Source organism: Dasypus novemcinctus, chromosome 18 (genome assembly GCF_030445035.2).
Source record: "Dasypus novemcinctus isolate mDasNov1 chromosome 18, mDasNov1.1.hap2, whole genome shotgun sequence".
NCBI classification, from domain to species: Eukaryota; Metazoa; Chordata; class Mammalia; order Cingulata; family Dasypodidae; genus Dasypus; species Dasypus novemcinctus.
The window spans coordinates 10,638,642-10,658,253 of NC_080690.1; the positions used below are offsets into that span (position 1 = coordinate 10,638,642).

A 19,612-nucleotide genomic window follows, 5' to 3' on the forward strand; every position below is an offset into this window, starting at 1 on the left:
TCTCTTTCAGACCCTCTTTATCATACATTTTAATAGAGGTGGTATTATAATATGAAAATCAAACTTCAGCTTTCAAAAGCAATCTATATACTATTTTCTGAGAATAGCAAAATAAAAGGAAATTTGTTTTGTTTTCTCTTTCATAGCTCACTATTTAAAACAACCCCCCCAAACAACAACAAAAAACCTTAAAGATTATATATAGTCTGGAATAAGCAGAATGATATTCCATACAGACTTTGAAAGATCAGTGAGCTTTATCTAGCTTTGTGGCTTAAAAAAACATCCAGGATCTCTGGCCGATGTCTGAAACTCAGATCAAAACTCAGAAATACATGTTTCTTTAAAAATAAAATCTGAGCCATCGATTAACATGGGCCCCTCTACTAAAGCAGGATGAATACAAATATTTGAACTTTAGGAAACATAATTTACACGTTTCTTTATTCTTTTCATAAGCTTTTTTATTAAAGGACTAAATCTTATCTCCCATCTTGAGGCAGAAATGCATAAATAATATAAAACCAAAATGGGTGCATTTTGCACCTTTCTTGACCCAGGAAGAGGGAAGACAAGAAGAATTTGAAAAGGACGCAAACAGGACAACAGCAAAGCAAAGACAAAACCATCAATAACAGATGCTACAACTTAAGACAATAGCTTCAAGGCCCCTGAGCAAATCAGCCACCATATAACCCACAATACAGCACTGACAAGAAGAACTTAGACTTGTAGAGTGTGGTGGCAGCCTCCACGATGGCCCCCATCAAGGCCTGCCTCTTGGTATTCATGCAGTTGTGTGGGCTGGACCTAGTGACTTGCTTCTAATGACAGAATACTGCAAAGGTAATGAGATGCCACATCACGGTTACATTAGAGTGGACTGTCATTTCCATCCTGCTGTTTGTCTCTCTATTTCCTTCCTGCTTTGCATGGCTGCCACACTGGAGGGACCCACATGGCAAGGAAATAAGAGAGGCCTCCAACCAAGATCAATGAGGAGCCAACATCCGAAGAATTGAATCCTACCAGTAATTACAGGAACTTGTAAATGGATCTTTCATTAGTTGAGGTCTGAGATAACGACAGCCTAGTTGACACCCTGACTGGCAGTTCTTGGGACCCTGCTAAGCCACCCCCAGATTCCAGACCTAGAGAAGCAGTGGGATAAGAAATAGGTATTCTTTAAGCCTCTAAGTTTGGGGATCATTTGTTGTGCAGCAAAAGATGACTGATACATAAGTGTCACTATTAACTTCTGCCTCTTATTTCACTCAACTTGAGGAATTTTACTACCACTATAAATTATCAGCTTCTCAGAAATGAGCTGGAAATAACCACAAACTCACAAAACAGTATCTTGATGCACTAAAATTTTATCGAACTTCTACAATTGTTTTGATGATGAAATAAGTTGCTTAGCAGAGAGACTACAGGAAATGCTTAAGAAATAGTTTGTTATAATAGCATTAAAATATTGCCATTATCAGAGGTATCACAGGAAGTGTACAGTTATATTACCAGTTTCCTTTGTAATTTTGGAAAGCTCATCTGCCATAATGCCTTTCAAGGCTGTACCTGGATTTTCTAAATTCAAATACCCTGGCTGTTTGGTTGAGAAGGTAGCAAGAAATACTTCCTCTCAAATTACACCGTCCTGTGGGACTGCCCATCTTGGTTAGCTGACTCATTTTGCAGAGAACAAAACTGAGGCCCAGAGAGGATAAGACCCAGGCTGCTTAAGTGCAGTGACCTCTAAAATTCCGTGAAATAAAATAAGATAAAATAAGGTAAACCCATGAGCACCGTGCCTGCTACAAAGCCAGTTGTGGTGGAACATTTCATGGCCCTACCCCCCAAGCCCCACCTTGCTTCACAGTATTCCTTTATCTTCGTGGAATAAGAATGGGGGTTGGGGGGACAACAGCATTCACTTTCTGAACAATCCATAGCACCACATTCGAGCCTCTTTCTTGTTGCCAGAACAACATTACCTTACACCTCACAGGGGAAAATCAACGTGTCCAGTAAGTTATACAAGAATCAATGTTCATAGAAGAAAGCTGGCAGCAGCAGCAGCATTGGGGAAATGCAAACTCCTGGCATCTGTTTAATCCGGCTGGCATCTAATATCTAAACTGCGCCACAGCCAAAAATCACTGGAAAGAAGGATGAAATTGGAGAAAAAGAAACCAAAAGGAGGAGGATCAAAGAAGGCAACACTAACTTAAAAAAAATAAAAAATAAAAGAGCTAAAGAGTCCAACAGAATGTGCCTTTAAAGGGACAATGCATTACTGAAATGCCAAAGGGTGCAGAAGAAAGAAAAGAAAAGAGAGACAAAACTGGAGGAATTTAAATCTTGGTTAAATGTTCATTAAATACTTTGTCACACATATTAAGGGCAGATATTCACTTTTTCCCAGCTTGGGGGCTCATTCAGGAACAAAGGCTTAACTAGACTTACAACACTTTATTTAAAATAAGGCAGAGAAAATACAATGAGTTGCTATAGCCATGACATGCCAGTTGTACTTTTCTTGTCTTTGTTTCTAACGCTCAGTGGGCCCATCCAATCTTTCCTCACAGTGAAGGTTTGCTGTGGATGGTGATAAGGCAGGACGCCAGGCTGGCTTAAACATACATCGTGAGAGCTCACCTAGTTGCATTTTGCCTCGGCAGGCAGTTGGGTTGTATATTCCATATTTCTGTGCTTAATGTTCACTGGGAAAACTAGGTCTTTAATGATGGGAGCAACTGCCATCACTAAGAGAATGAGTATAACCAACAGGAAGAGAGCTAACTCTTCCCTTATTCTAAAAACAACAATGACGACTACTAGGACAATGACAATGATGGTAATGGTTAATGTTTACTGATTATCTACCATATTCTGGATGCTAAACTTCCAATATTTCCTTTAATTCTCAAACACGAGTGAATAATAACAATAATAAATTTTATTGAGCACCTAGCATATTCTAGATGCTATATGTTTGTGATTTCCTTTAATTCTCAATAGAAACCCATGAGGAAGGTGTAATATCCCAATTTTACACATGGGAGAGCATTTCCATCAGGTTATGAAACTTGCCCAAGCGTTAGTAAGGGATGGAGCTGGGATTCCATCCAGGAGTCGCCTAGCTCTAAGGCTTGTCCTCTCTCCTCCATGCACACTCCTCTCTGTAGATGCTTTTAAGGCCCTTGACAAGGAGCTTCAGGTCTGAGGTCCGGTCTCATCAATTTCGTGATTTCCACATTCTGAACTACAGTGCCCTGCTGACCTCAGAGAGGCATTTGTTAAGTACCTGATCATCTTTCATTTACTCACTTACAAATATTTACTGAGCATTTACTTTATAGACCAGGAATACAGTAGTGAGCAAGACAAAATGATCACTTTCGAAACACAGGGCAATGGACATTAAGTAAAATACTACAGAAAGTATTTTCTAAATTAAATGTTATAAAGGACAAGTTCCAGGGGACATTCTTTCATCCATTCTTTCAGCACATATTTACTGGGTGCTATTATATACCAGTCAGACATGCAGGCACTGGCCCTTATGAGAGCATGTAAGGGGAGACTTGACCAAATCTTGACGGAATCTAAGAGACCAAGAAACGCTTCCCTGAGATTGTGATGTTTGGGTTGATTTGTGAAGGACGAGCAGAGAGTAACCAGAAGTGGAGGAGAGGAAGGAAGCGTAACAGGCAAAGAGCATGTTTGAGCAACCTGGGGAAGGCAGGAGAACGAAGCTGCAAGTGACTTGCGGAAAGGCTGGTGGGGTGAATGGGACCCAGTGAGGCTAGGTGCCTTCCACTTAGTTCTCACTTGCTCTCATAACTATCCTATAAATAGCTGGCATTCCCATTTGGCGGATAAGAAAACTATACACCCACCTATGCAGCAGGGCTGGTTCAAAAGTCATTACCCACGCCTTTTTTCAGCAGAGTTTGCCTCCCTCCCTAGAAGCACAAAAATCCATCTACGTACTTTCCCAGCCTCCCTTGCCGCTAGGACATGGAAAGGAGATCTGAAGGGAGGCATGGAGGATGCAATGGTTGGTGATACTGTAGCCATTCAGCAACCACGAGGGAAAAGCTGTGACAACCACAAAGGAGCTGCCCCTGTTGTATAGTAGAAAACATACCCTTGGCTGCCCCCATTCTCTTCGCTACGTGGGAAAACCAGCTTTCATTATTCCAACCACATTTAATCAGGCATTAATAACTTGTTAACCAAAGCATCTGAACTCATGTAGAAGGTGAGCATCAGAGAGGCTTGAATCACTCCAAAATTACACAACAAAGAAAAGGGGAGGTGGAGGGAGTCTGAATACAGACCTCTTGAATCTAAACCCTTTGCTCTTTTACTGCCTACCATATCCCTCAGACACTTGGTTGATCAAACACTGTAAACTTTAAAGATCTGCACAGAATTGGGAGATGCCTAATAAAACCAATGCTATTATTAAACCCCGAAAGTGGGAATGTTCAAGGCAGCATGGGAGCTGGCCCAGGGGGAGGAGAGGAGCCCAGCCACCAGGTCATTCCATGGGGAAGCTGCAGGAAAGCCCAAGGGTGGCCATCACCACCAAAGAAATCCAAACATTTCTGGAGAGGCAGGATCAAGGCAGCCAGAGAATTCACTCCTGACACCAGAGTCTCAAAATATTTTGATGAGTGAAGAATACGCTGTTCCACTTTGAAACTCATATTTCCCTCCTTCCAACATATGAAAAGGCCCCTGCTTTCTATTGCTTCTCCTCCTTCACCTTCTACAGGACATGCCAGTGTACCAGTAAGGACTCAACAGTGGGTTTTGTCCTTGATGGTATCTAGAGTGTAGTCAGCTGCAGGTATTTAAGGGGGGGAGGGGAAGCATTTTTCTAAAAAATACTAATTTAAAGAACAAATCAACACCTATTATCTCCTTCATTATGTTCTAAATTGTACAACTATAAATCACCCACAGTAGGTTATTCAAGGGCAGAATTACCCAGCTTGGCTTTCCTGAAGGTTAGAAGAATGACATCTTGTGCTTTCTCTAGTTATAATTTATAACTTTGAAACAGAACCGGCACTGCAGTCCCATCCATTAGCAGAGTAGCTGCACATCTGTTAAAACTCAGCACAATGGCTGGCTTTACACGGCCGGAGGAAACGTAACCCAATCGGTTCAGAAGTTCTACAAACTCAAGCCATTTTTTAATGTAAAATGATTTGAAAATGCAGTTCCCTGAAACATCTGTTAAGCTCTTGCTACTCTAACACATGATATTCTTTCTACTGTTACCTGCCAACACAAATATTTGATTGCACAAAACACCCTAAGAGGCACGTGACAGTGCTCAGCTTCAAACTGACGTCCCGATCCGCAAAGGGCTGGCTTGGACCTGCGAACTCTGGCTAAGATGTTGTTTACCAGAGCTGAAAGCTTATGTGAGAAGGGGGGTGGTTAACTTCATGAAGTTGCTTTCAAACATTTTAAAAAAGAAACCTAATGACACAACTAGATACACACGGCAGGGACCCTGGGGTGCATTTGACAAAGCAAATGGACTTGGGAGCACCTAGGGCAGGGTTTGAAGGCTGCCTCTGCCTTGCTCGGGAACAAGTTGGGTAAGCCCTCTTTGCTCCTTAACTGCAAAATAAGGATAATAATTCTAACACTGCAGAGCTGTTGTGAGGAATGAAGAAAGAGATAGATGTGGTTATGTAAATCATCATGGTGCCTGACCTAAACCACCAAGTTATGTCTTACTTGGGAATAATGTAAAATTCTACAAACAGCATGCAAGGCAAAATCTCAAATTGTCAAATCCTTGAAATTCTCTTTAATCACTGTATAATACAATACGCCTGGTTCTGTGAATAAAACTCTATAGAGTAGTAGGCATGTATAAATGTATATGCTAATATAACATATATATTAAAACATAAAGGCAAAACATAATTTTGGAGTATTTTAATTACATAAAAGAAAGGTAGAGAGAGGAAAATACACGTATGATGTACATATAATGTGACCTCACTATTAGAAAGCTCTTAACGAACATTAATTAATCCTTAAAGATGCTTTGAAAACAGCTAGTCGAATACTGCATGGTTTTTTTACAACATTAAAAAACAATCCTATTTCCACTTTTACCTATTATTTTTATTTTATCATAAATCGGAAAGAGACAGGACAAGCGCTCCTCCCCCCAGTATCTCAATTAGCCTCACCCGTCCTCTGGAATCACCAGCCATCAAGAGGAGAGCAGCAAAGACATGGCTTTACAATAGGGGTCGCTGTGCTGAGAATTAATCCCTATGAGTTTCTCATTAGTGATTATTATACTGCAGGCGGCCAAAATGGAAAAATTAATTAATTTCAAAGTGATAATGCATTTACAGCAACAATTAGAAATGTATAACTGTAAAAGGGTAACATTTAAAAGACAGATTACATTTAATAAAGTTGCACAAGAACATCCAATTGTAAAATTACTGATCTGCAACAATACTCCTTAAAGAGGCACTTAAAATAGCCTGACTCCATGAAGGGTGACCTAATTACTGTAACTTAAAATCACCATAGTCACAGCAAGTCACAGCAAATAAAAAAGGGACATTGATATTAGAATACTGCTGTTTAATACTTAAGGGAGCCCGCTAGAATGGAGAACTGGAGGCAGGGCTCCCGAGCAGAAGGCTGGGGTAGGTTTCTCATTCCCTTGACCTCGTGCAATGGAATGCATACTCCAGCAGCTCTCATGTCAGAAAGAAAACACTTTCTCTCAGGCCAAGTTCAGAAGGGCTGTGAAGCACGAGCTGCCCTCCAACTGGTGAAGGGAGCTCTGCTTGTGTGCTGAGTGCCTCCACCAGAATCTAGGAAGCCAACTTTTACATGGGTGGGGATGGGATGCAACTACATGGTTTATGTCCAAAAATATGTTTGCATTAAAATGACAGAAGAACACCCTGCATTCAAGAAACAAATGTCTTATCACGATGGAAGCAATGCCAAGCATGCACAGAAGGATAAAATGTGGTGACTTTTGCAATAAGTCCAGTCTGTACTCCCAAAGAAAAGTCCAGGTCTACACTCAGGCAGACTCTCCTCCCAAATACACACAGCCCACAATGTTTATGAAAGAGAAGTGATTGGCTGTGAGTTTGACAAGTAAATCCAAAGTTTCTGTTTCACCTCTATAAACTGAGCCATATGGAACTCAGATGGCTGAGAAATACCATTGAACACATAACTACCTAAAGATATTATTAGAGATGATTTTAATAAAAATCTAAGCTTAGCTATATATTTCATAGTCTTCTTAATCTATATACTTATCTTAAAAAGTCAGTTTGTGACATCTAAAAGAGGCTCTTTTCCAATCACTTGAGGGAGGGGACTATGGAAAGTCCATGCCATTAAAGCCTCCTCGGGAACCAGATGTGCAGGCTGGAGAATATCCAAGCCAGGCTCCCAACACCTGGACACCCTCCCGAGCTTGCCAGTAACCCTCTCCCTGAGCCTTTGGGGTTTGGGATAGAAACACCCCCCAGCCCTGCCAGACTCTAAATGCCAGATTCCTTTGGTCTTGTGACTATGCCATATCCATTAGCAACATTTCAGGGGCCAGTGGCTATCATGCTAGACATCCAGGTTATAATCAAACTGCAAGAATTCTACTAGACAACTTGGCAACATCTGTTATTGCCAATCTTTACACCAGCCTGTATCAGCATTTTAGTGGTGACAAAATAGTCTCAGAGAGGTAAAGTGGCTTATCCAAGTTATCCTGATTATCAAGAGTATGAGCTTGGGCTTGAGCATTAGCAGAAGGACTCTGGTCCACTGCCCCAGGCTACTGTTTTCTAACTCTTGCAGGCACAGGGAAGCCATGCAGAATTCCTTCTCCAGCAGAGGGAAAGTACCTACCTCATCTGTCCTTTCTATAAACACATGCCCACCCTCTCTTCAGCCTAACCTGGGTTTCCCATGATGTCACTGCTTTTCTCAAAGTTCAACTGTTCATTTTCCTACATCCTTTTAAACCTAGGGCCAAAAAGTCAAGATCTTGCCTTACCTGTTCCCCAAAACACCCAGCAGGTGTTTTTTCCAGTTCCCAGCCTTACCTCGCTGCAGTCACTGAGGCCTGTTCATAGGCAGCCTGAGCTCTCCTGATTGGGGTAGGGGGTGGCCAAGACTTCTGCGCACTGGTTTGGGAAGGCTGGCAGAATCAGCTTTTTGGTCCTGGTATCTGGTCTGACTAGAACAAGCTCCAGGCGTGGTACCCATTGAACAGCAAACTTCCCCTAATGCTCTGCCTCAGTTTCCAGCTCCACAACCTGGTTTTCCAATTGGCTTGAGTTCTAACCATGCTTTTCCCCATGCAGCCATAGCTCCACAGCATGACACAGTGTCCTGTTCACCTAATTTACTGGCACCTCTCAGACATCCTCCTGTTCGGTCCAAAGAGCCAACAATCAAGCTCTACTTAGCTAAGAACACTTTACTTATGACAGTAATTGATTCCCACTTTGAGAAACAAAATGATCCAATCCACTTTTATTTTATTTTACCGGAGCCTGTCTCCCTTCCCCTCCCACCTGCTCTTGTCCAAAGTCCCTAAGATCTGGGACCAGGCTGCAGAAAAGTAGTTGCTACGATTTTCAGTCAACAAACTCTCAACCACAGGAGTCCGAACCAAATGGTGATTTTCCTTACAGTCCTGGACCCACCTCCAAGTTGTTCCCCTCCTATTCCTCAGACCAAGGAAACCCTGGAAGGTGAAGAAAATTCTCTGATGTCATAGAGAAGAGTTTTTTAGCCCCAACCAATGAAATACAAACAAGAAGAATCAAGTCACAAAGATCACACACCACATTTGTTGATTGGCCCTTTGATTCCGATGGCACAGGGCCAGCAGAAATGAAAAAGAGCGCCCCCCATCTTCACAAATTCAAAGGACTCATCCAAGTCTTTAGAGGATACTGGTACCCACTTCAGACCCATATATAGCATCATTACTTAAACATTCACAAAGTATGAGCCACAATCATGGTCAAAGAAGCCATGGTGGAGAACCTATTCCTACCCAAGAACAGACAGAGAAGTGACGGGAAATTTCAGAACTCTGCACAACACGTGCACACAGGTTACCCTTGCCTGCTTGCTAGGTACTGACCCCAGCCTCTGAGGTAAAGGGATGCTGTCCACAGACCTTCCCACGTCCAAGTCCTCCGATCTTAAGGATTCAACTCTTGGACTATGTCTGTTTACAGTGCACATCCATTTACTTATTTTTTCCTAAGCAGTTCAAAATATTGTCTGTTGCAGTTTTGAAAATTATCCCCAATCACAATGGCTAAGGACAGTCGATGGGTGTGGATGCAGGAGAAGAAGTCAGGCTGAAGGCAGAGGGTATAAGGCCACTAGCCCTGGGAGTTTGGGGATGATGGCTTGTCCTAAAGGCCAAAATGGGTTTGGGGGTAAGGCAATTTCTATGAATTGGATGCTAGATTAGTGCCCATTAATAGGAAAAGAATTTTAAAGGCCGATAGCCAAGAAAAGTAATATTCCAAGGATATTGTGTAAAGTGTCCATTGTTCATTCAAATTACTTCCTCCTAAAATGCTTTCATGAAGGAAGTTTCTACTGGCTGTTTAGAAACCATCAAAAATATAAAAACTTCATATTCAAATTGCAAATCTTTCCAGATCTCACCACAGTGGTGTGACTCAGCCAAAAGGCCTCATCTGTGGAAAAATAAAGAATAAAACATACTTCTGGACAGGGAACAATTCTCTCGGAAAGAAGAATTATACCCATTAAAAGAAGAATCATATAGAGATTCTCAATGAACACAAAGGAATCATATCTGCTTGATAATTCAGTAGTCACAATCCATGTTTTTCACCTAGTAACACAAAACACGGTTTTTGTGTTTTATCTGTTGACTGAGCTCAACAAAATACTGTTCCAAAGTTTCTGAATCAAAAAAAACCACAACAGAAGAAAAAACAGACACATCAAATTTCATCGAGATTTTCAGCCACGCATCTCACAATACTCAAAAACCACATCTTCTGTCCAGCCAGCCCTCTTAGACACCTTTAGAGAAACATTTTATCCAAAGCCGATGCAAATGTGCTCAAGTGCCCTTTCTGATGGTTCCCTGACCAGGCAATTACTGAACCAGGTCCATTACAAGAGGCAAGCGATTGATAAAAACACGCATGCCTGTGTTTCTCGAGGACCCTTTCCCAAGAGGCGCACTCAAGTTGTTGGCCGCAGTATAAGCGCTCACTTACCATGGACTTGGTGAAAGGCCGTGCCAAGGCAAACAGCAGCGAGTACACCCACCAGTTGCGATGAAGGGAGGAGTACATCATATTTCCAGGATGCACTGCGTTCGACGTGACTCCGTGCGGGGAGAGGCGGCGGTGTAGCTCATTGGAGAAGAGAACATTGCAGAGTTTGGACCGGTTGTAAGCCAGCATGGCCCAGTAGTCGCTTTTGGATGGAGAAAGGCGGCCGAAGTCAAGTTTTCCTGAGAAATCGTTAATATCTGTAAATCTAAAAAAAAAAAAAGGAAATATGCTTAGGACATGAAGCCACCAGGCTCTGAAATCCTATACAGCTTTTTGTTTTTTATTGTTTAGAAATCAGAGAAAGCTAGCAAAAGAAAACAGAATGGTGTATACACGGAAACCAGGTCTCCCTTAAAAACAGATAATGGTGATTTAATAATAAAAACCAATTGAATCCAAAGATAGACTTAATAAAGGCCCTAACTCATAAATGTAGCAGTTTTAACATGCTGAACCCACTCCCTCTGGCCCACCCTCCCTAACAGATAGTTTTACAAAACCTCTAACAGGAAGTTCAAGGATAATTAAATTAAATGGAAAAGCATCTTAAAGGGTTGCTACTTTTGGAAGCAGAAAGACATCACATTCCTAACCTTTGACGGGCTTTCCTGGGTTATTTTAGCCAATGCTTGAGTTCTGTATTATTTTCATTTGGGCATCCAAGTAAATATAGATGAGCCTTGCTGCCTCCAAGACTCTTTTCCAGATTAAAAATTAATGATTATAAAGGGGTTATAACCTTGGTGAGGTGCCATCGATAGTCTTATATGTTTAAAAGATAAATGTAAACAAAGCCAAAATGAGTTCTGGCAGACTCTAATGTTTTTAAGTATACCCATGGCATGGATGTACACAAATCAAAGTAACTAGTTGATGTTTTATAATTGGGTCTGACGGAGTCGTTAAACACCAGCTGTTTGTTTCTTTCCTTCCTTCCTTCCTTTCTTTCTTTCTCTTTTTTTTTTATAACAACAAAGTGATGACTGCCCTTAAAAAAAATGGATGGGAACAAAAGGAATTTTCTAGACGGGTTCATCTTTGTTAAGGACTCCTCGTATTTTGCGTCATTAAATTAACTCTAGGCATTTTCTCTCAGCGATAGGAAGCATAATAAGAGTATTCTAGAAAAGGGCAATGAGAAACCTAAAACAAAAGGAAAAATAAAATTATGGAATAATTGTTTCATTCTTCAACATGAGCAGCACAGGTTGGGCTACACCAAGAGAAGAATCACAGGGACAGATGACATTCATGTCTTAGGGAAATTAAATATCCCTTCTCTAAGACTCAGTCCTTGACATCCAATTTCTAGTGTTAAATGGTATTGCTGCTCTAAAGTCATCAACGAAGCCGAGAGCCAGAAATGTCATCAAGGATACGGCAGTGAGCCTCTGAAACTAATTGTTGGCTGCCTGTTTCCAAGTCTCCAAACTGTAGAGAGAGCCCATACTTCTGAGCTTAATCGTCTAAGGCACGGTTTCAACATTCAGTGAATTTCCAGGAGTCTTGTGCAATTACCATGTCAATGAGGAACAAATGCACTTTCAGATTATATTTGAAGGGGGGGTGTTGGGGGAGGCTTGATTCAACACTGGTTGCATTTAAGTCTGCAACACAACACACCTGTTAGTCTGGCTCTGTAAGGCTCCCACTCAGTGATTTCTGCATGGATACAAGCATCTGATTACATATCCATCATGTAATATCGCTCAAGCATTTATACCTGAAACACATTCTACATTGATTCACTTTTCTTTTTCCTTTATAATATGTGTAAGCTAATATATTGCTTTAAAAATACATTTGTGCAGGGAGTTTGTATGATTTCTGGAGTTTATTTCCATATAGCAATTAGGCATTACAGAATAGCTGGTATAAAAAGGGGCAACTGGGTTGAGAACCTGATGATCCAAGATCTGGGCATGACATTGCTCATATGTGCCTCTGTGGTCAGCACACCAGACTGCAAGTCATTTGTTCACTGGTTCCAACACTAAATGGTGACTTACTGGAAGGGAGTCACTGAGCCTTCTGCATGTGGCTTAGCACAGCATCGGACACACAGTAGGGACTTATGAAAAAACTATAGAAATGAAGTTTGATCCTGGGTTTGGAATTCCAGACTAAGGGCCAAATTCCCCATATTAAAAAAACAAAAAACAAAAAACCTGGTCCCTCCACAAGGCAAAATCAATCCGTGGGTTTAGACCCTCCGTGTTCTTCACTATATTTGCATATGGCACTTTCTAAAGTTCAGAATGAGTTCCCTGGTTTGGTCTTTGAGGACAACGCAGAAGCATCTCATGAACAGCCATCCCTCATCTAGAAACCAAGGCAAGAAAATGCTGCGATGAGGAATTAGAAGGAACCAGGTTGCGTGACAGTGTCGAGACGGAGAAGCACAAGCTGCTAAATGTCCGCCTCCCTTTCCCAACAAAACAGCCCTCCCCCTTCACTCCATGCGCAGACCCCTGATTTCCTGCCTTGCTAATATCTTGGGCAGAAAACCCATTTTTAAGTCTGATTAGTTTATACTGACAGCCCTCCAGGAAGCGGGAAGGGTGGGCAAGCTTTCTTATTCCTCTGAGCCAAGGCAGGTTTTCTGAAAAGTGACCACATTCACCCCTCAAGAGTCAAAGAGCTCTTCAAAGAAGGCCCACTATATTGCCAAGTATAAAAATCAACAACACCCAAACCATCATGTCTTAACAGAATTAGTCCCCAACCAGGACACTAAAATGTTCACTTTTGCTCTCTGGAACATTAACATTTGCTTTTTGAGGGACCCCTATTTTGTATTTCCATATGTACTGCCCCTTCTTTGTTGTTGTTTTTTTCCTTAACTGAGGATTTTTAAATTACCAAACTACAATAATTACGCTAGATTCTATGTAGACAAAAGCAAGTATGTACGAAGAATAGAACTGAATTTGCATCAGAAGCTGTGTGTGTGCCTGTGTGTAGCAATCTGGCGTGCAACACAGCTGCAACCATTTAGAGTTGTTCAGCCAGCACTCCCTGCTTTTCATTCTATTTTAATTGTTATCTGAAAATTTTTCACAGCAAAGAAGTCAACCTCTCATTTTAATATGATGTATTTTAGGTATGCGAAATTCAATTCACTTGCACAGACTCCAGATAAGTAACTAAAATACAGTGAAGACATGGGGAGCCTAATAAATATTTTGCCTTGGGGCAGTCTGGTATAATATTTTCTGCAAACATAGGACTTTATTTTTCCCCTAACGGGGGGTCTTGACTCCAACGAAGAGATTCCGCCAAGGTTTATGGAAGTAATTAGATATCAACATTTCCATTGTACAACGCAGTTTAGGGCTCTGTGTCCTTGAGTCGTGAGGAAGTACTTTCAGGTACCCCACACTCGCTCTCAGATGCCAGGGGACACAGGACAAGCAAAACAGCCAGAGTGAGGGCATTAGCATTTTGTGAAAATGCCCTTTAATACTGTGCAAATGATATCCAGACAGCAGAAAATCAGGGTAGTCATCAGACAGTTGTGGGCCTGATAACACACTTCAGCAAGGCCTTGTGTATACACTAAAATGGATCTAATTCAGGAAACCAAGGCCCTTCCTTCCAAATTCATCTTTTAAGTGAAATTAAGCTTCAGATCTCCAAGGTAGGCACGAATCAATGCTGTAGTTAAGGAGAGAACAAAGACGTCACATGAAATGCCATTACAAAGGGAAGCGAGCAGCTGACAGTTCAACATAATCTCCCATTAAATACCAGCTCATTTAAACATATCCCGTGGTGCCCTCCACATCTGGCAAGCGACTGGGGCTGGCAGATTTATTTCTGGAGCTCTCCTCCCCCCACCCCCCCTTTGCCTGCCCCCACAGTAGCCTCGCTCACTCCTTAATGGGGCCACTTCACTTTCTTTCACAAACCTGGTGTGATTTGCAAAGATAAGGGTGTCCAGATTTTGTTACCACCTAATTACTAGATGTTTCATGTCTTTTAACACGGGGGAGGATTATTACTGGCATTTTCCTTTCATTTCAGCCACCATAAATTTAAAATGGTACAAGTAAATCTATCTGCAGTATGTCACTTATACCATAAGCCCCCGTGTTTGGGAGTGATAAAGGGTTCAGGCTAACCCTTGGCTGGTCTCTCTCTTCCAAGTCCCACGGGTTACATTTTATGGAAGCATGATTAAAAAAATAAGCTTCATTCGGGGTCACTAAAACATTTCAGGACTTAAGATGGAGAAGAAGGGGGAGAGCTAGGCCCTTGCACATTATTTTTTCCAGCTACTCTGCTAAGAGTGAATGCCTCACCCCCACCCCAAAACCAGGAAAATGGGAAAGCGAAATCTTCCCAACATTTATTAAATCTAGCCTCACCGAGTAAGTCCTTGTTCTTTTCAGAATATTTCTCTTTAGACAAATAGTTGTTTATCCAACTCTAGAAACAAATATGCTGAAAATACGAAGAAATTTTCAAGTGTCTTTTTAGTCAATTGAATATTCTCCTAATGGTAATAGAAAGAAGTGCCATCTGATGTTTTAATTGAAATTTTAACCAAAAAAGGCATGGCCAGATTTCTAATATGTTCTAACTACAGTACTTCCCTTTCTACAATTACACAGCTAATGTCTGCATTGAATTCCCTAATTTCTCATTATAAAACAATTGGATTTCATCTCGCAGTCTTTAATTGCATTGTTTCTCCTGCTAGAATAACTGCACATTCTTCTTGGTAAGATGTTGAAGTTGTTGAATGACAAATCAATAAAGGCCATGCCATGCAGATTTAATCAATTATTATTCCATCTCCACGCAAAATCAATGAGGGGCTTGAAGTATAGCTGTAAAAAGAAATCTGAATTGTTATAGACAATCCCCCCAAACAATCTCCCAGACCCACAAGGAAAAAAGACCTAGAAAAACAGAGGTTGGACACACCTACACTTTTCAGAGCAGAACTGATCAAAATTATTTCACAAAGAGAGCCCTGGGCGGTAACTAGCAAGGAAGAGGATGCGAGAATAAAACATGGAATTCTAACTCACCTATGTGACTCTGAGGAGACCACGACGACGCGGGCAGGGGCTGAGCGGCACAATACATCCCGAAGGAGCTGGACAAGGTAGAAGTGTCCTAGGTGATTCACCTGGAAGGTAGTCTCCAGGCCGTCTTTCGTGAGGCTCCAAGGTAGAGCAAAGACCGCTGCGTTGCACACAAGCACATGAAGAGACCTGAAAAAGAAAATATCCAACTTGGGATGGACGAGAGCTCTCTAAAACCAAGGATAACCCACGTTCAGTTAATTCTTCACTGTCTTCAAGAGTCCAATCAGTCAAAAGTGGGCACCCTAGAGTGTTACATGTGAAACCTCTTGGGTGGGGAAGGGACGAGGGCTTGGCCTGTGAGTGGGACAGAGCTGAGCTGCAATTGGAGAGAAACGGGGAGGTTTGTTATAATGTATACTCTCTTCTTTTGTGTATATTTAAGATGTCTAGGGAAGTGGACTTGGCACAAGGAATAGAGCATCCACCTACCACATGGGAGGTCTGCAGTTCAAACCCAGGACCTCCCTGACCCATGTGGAGCTGGCCCACACGCAGTGCTGATGCACACAAGGAGTGCCGTGCCACGCAGGGGTGTCCCCCACGTAGGGGAGCCCCACGTGCAAGGAGTGTGCCCCGTAAGGAGAGCCGCCCAGAGTGAAAGAAAGTGCAGCCTGCCCAGGAATGGTGCCACACACATGGAGAGCTGACACAACAAGATGACGTAAGAAAAAAGAAACACAGATTTCTGTGCCGCTGACAACAAAAGAAGTGGACAAAGAAGACGCAGCAAATAGACACAGAGAACAGACAACCAGGGTGGGGGAGAGAGGGAAGGGGAAATAAATAAATAAATAAGTAAATCTTAAAAAAAAAAAAGAAACACAGATTCCCGGGGCACTGACAAGAATGGACGTGAACACAGAAGAACACACAGCGAATGGACACAGAGAACAGACAACTGGGCCGGGGGGTGGGGGTGGGGTGGGAGGAATAAAATTTTTAAAAAAAGATGTCTCATAATAAATTTAAAAAAAAATAAAAGTAAGCCTTTCATGTGAACCAAAATTCTAAATCCTCATAAGGAAACTGGAATTATAGGAAATAGTCCTAATATAGTAATTAAGAACTGTATAAAGAAATATAGTCCAGGCTATCCACAATGTTTCTAATTGCAACGTAAAAGCAACATATTAGAAGCAAACAAAACAAACCAAGCTACTGACTCGATATTACAGATTCATGTTATAAAAGAAAATACATATTAGGGTACACACACACGTATACACGCAAATAAAACGGTAATAGACGATAAGCATCAATATCAATAGGAGTTGTCTCTAGGTTTGGATGGGATTTAAAGTGTCATCAGTTATCTTCCCTTTGGGTTTATCTGTATGTTCTTCATTTTTTCATAATTAACAATTGATATTTTTGTAAAAAGGAAAAAAAATATAATCAAATAAATGATTTAATGGGGGGAGGGGAATTTGTGGAATTTAGCTATCAGATAAAACAAGAGAAAAAAAGATAGGGTGAGACTGCACAGGAGCACTGGATTAAGAGTTCAAAGAGCTGCATTTTTGTCCAAATTTTAGGCAAATCAACCAAACTCTTTGATCTTCTGATTCTTGTCTGTAAAAGGAGAAGCTTGAAATTAATGGTACTCAGTTTCCTTCCAGAGCTGAAGTTCCATGTCAATGGCTTATAGGTAATATTTCCTATGCAGTACATCAACAATACTTTTAATTTTTTAAAAATGCAGTGTTATTTTCATGGAAATTATCAGGGACTTATTTCTGTCCATTTACCACAGTCTGATTTTGTTCCCATCCTCTTGAAAGTCTATAATCTAAGAGTCTCATTTTTTTTTAAAAAAACACAAACAAAAATTGTTAGGCAATAAAGAGAACCATGAAGTAAAGTCTGTATAAAATTTAAAATTATTTGCTAACTAAAAAAATAAAAAGTAACAAAATAGCAATTATATACTAAGAAATAAAGAACCCATATTTTTACTATATAAAGAGTTCTTATGAATCACTAAGGAACATATTTTAAAAGTCTAATAGAAATATTGGCAGAGAAATTTTAAAACTTTATAAAAGTAGATCACAAAAACTGGCACAAAATTTAACACATTTCACCCCACTAGTAGCAAAAATTAAAATTAGATATATTCTACCTGACAGATTAGCAGGTTTATATGTAATACAATAATTATATTTTTACTCTATCATATAAACCTGGGGGAGGAATACAAATTCTTGCACTCTAGATGTTAAGTTGAAAATAGATACCAAGAGAATTAAAAAGCTTCCCATTAAACAAATTCAGTTTAAAAAACAATTCAATGTTTTTAGTGTATTCACAGAGTTTACAACTATCAGTTACCTAATACCAGAACATTTTAATTACCCCAAAAAGAAACCATATACGCTTTAGCAGTCACTCCCTACCATCCATTCCACCCCTAAGACACTATTAATCCACTTTCTGTCTCTATAGATTTGCCTATTCTAGAAATGTCATATAAATGTAGTTATTTTAACACATGGGGTATTTTGTGACTGGCTCCCCTATGCAGGGGACATCCCTGCGTGGCATGGCACTCCTTGCGCAAATCAGCACTGCATGTGGGCCAGCTCATCACACAGGTCAGGAGGCCCTGGGTTTGAACCCTGGACTTCCGATGTGGTAGGTGGACGCTCTATCTGTTGAGGCAAATCTGCTTCCCTCAATATGTTTTGATGTACATTTCCCTAATAACTAATGATGTTGAGTATATTTTCGTGTGTGTATTAGCCATTTGTATATCTTCTTTAACAAAAGCCATTTTCACAATCTTTGCCAATTTTTATTGTTATTTACCTTTTTAATCCGGAATTGTAAAGTATTTTTATGTATTCTAGATTTATGACCTTTATCAGATTTATGATATAAAAGAATGTCTCCCCTTTTATGGGTTTACTTTTCACTTTCTTGACAGTATCGTTTGCAGCATAGACATTTTTAACTTTGATGAAATCCAGTTTATCAGTTTTGAATTTTCTTCTACTTGTGCTTTAGGGATATATCTAAAAAACGATTTCCTAACCCAGCATTGCAAAGCTGTACTCCAATGTTTGCTTCTAAGTGTTTAATAGTTTTAGCTCTTACATTTAGTTATGCAATCCATTTTGAGCTAATTTTTAGTATGGTGTAAGGGGTCTAACTTCATTTTTTTAAATGTGGATATCCAATTCTTGTAGCACCATTTGTTGAAAAGACTATTTCTTCCCCATTGAACAGTCTTGGTATCCCATCAAAAACCAGTTGACCACAAATATAACGGTTTATTTCTGAACTCTCAAGTCTATTTTATTGATGTATATGCTTACACCAGTACTATACTGTCCTGATGATAGTAGCTTTATAGTAAGTTTTAAAATTGGAAAGTATGAGTCCTCTGACTTTGTTCGTTTTTTTAAAACTTGTTTTGGTTTTCAGGGTTCTTGCACTTACACGTGAAGTTTAGGATCAGCTTTGTAGTTTCTGCTCAAAAGCCAGCTAGGATATTGATAGGGACTGCATTAAATTTGTAGATCAATTTGGAGAGTATTTCCATCTTAACAATAATAAGTATTCCAATCCATGACTAAGGGGATCTCTTTTCATTTATTTAGGTATTCTTTAGTTTCTTTCATTTAAATTTTAGAGTTTTCAATAGTACAAGTTTTTTCACTGCTTTTTTAAAAGTTATACTAAAATACTAAGTAATTTATTCTTTTGATGTTATTGTAAATGGCATTATTTTCTTAATTTGATTTTGGGATTGTCCATTGCTAATACATAGAAATGCAATTGACTTTTATATATTGATATTGCATACTGAACTAATTTATTAGTTCTTGTAGCAGTTTGATATACTTACGAATTCCAAAAATAGATACTGGATTATGTTTGTAATCTGGTCTATACCTGGGCATGATGAAGTTATGATGAGGGCTTTGATTGGGCCACGTCATTAGGTGTTGAGACCCCTTGGTGGGTGGGGACTCACAGATAAAAGTCATGGCAAGAGTTGGAGGCATTTTGATATTGGAGTTTTGATTTGAAGTTTGATGCTAGAGTCTTGAACTGGAGCCCCAGGAAATAAGCTCACAGAGGAAAGAGAAGCCAGTCCCAGGAAGATAGGAACCCTGAGCCCAGGAAGAAGCAAGCCCTGGGAAG

General features: G+C 40.3%; 1 protein-coding gene across 1 annotated transcript in view; it reads right to left on the reverse strand.

Moving 5' to 3' along the window:
• The window catches only part of WWOX (WW domain containing oxidoreductase), a 995,490-nt gene that overhangs the window by 673,525 nt on the left and 302,353 nt on the right, over window positions 1-19,612 (reverse strand). Inside the window, exons 7-8 of the mRNA XM_058279670.2 lie at window positions 15,404-15,589; window positions 10,305-10,569 (exon numbers count right to left, since the gene is read on the reverse strand). Coding sequence (XP_058135653.2) covers window positions 10,305-10,569; window positions 15,404-15,589 — 451 coding nt within the window. The remainder of the gene's footprint in view (window positions 1-10,304; window positions 10,570-15,403; window positions 15,590-19,612) is intronic.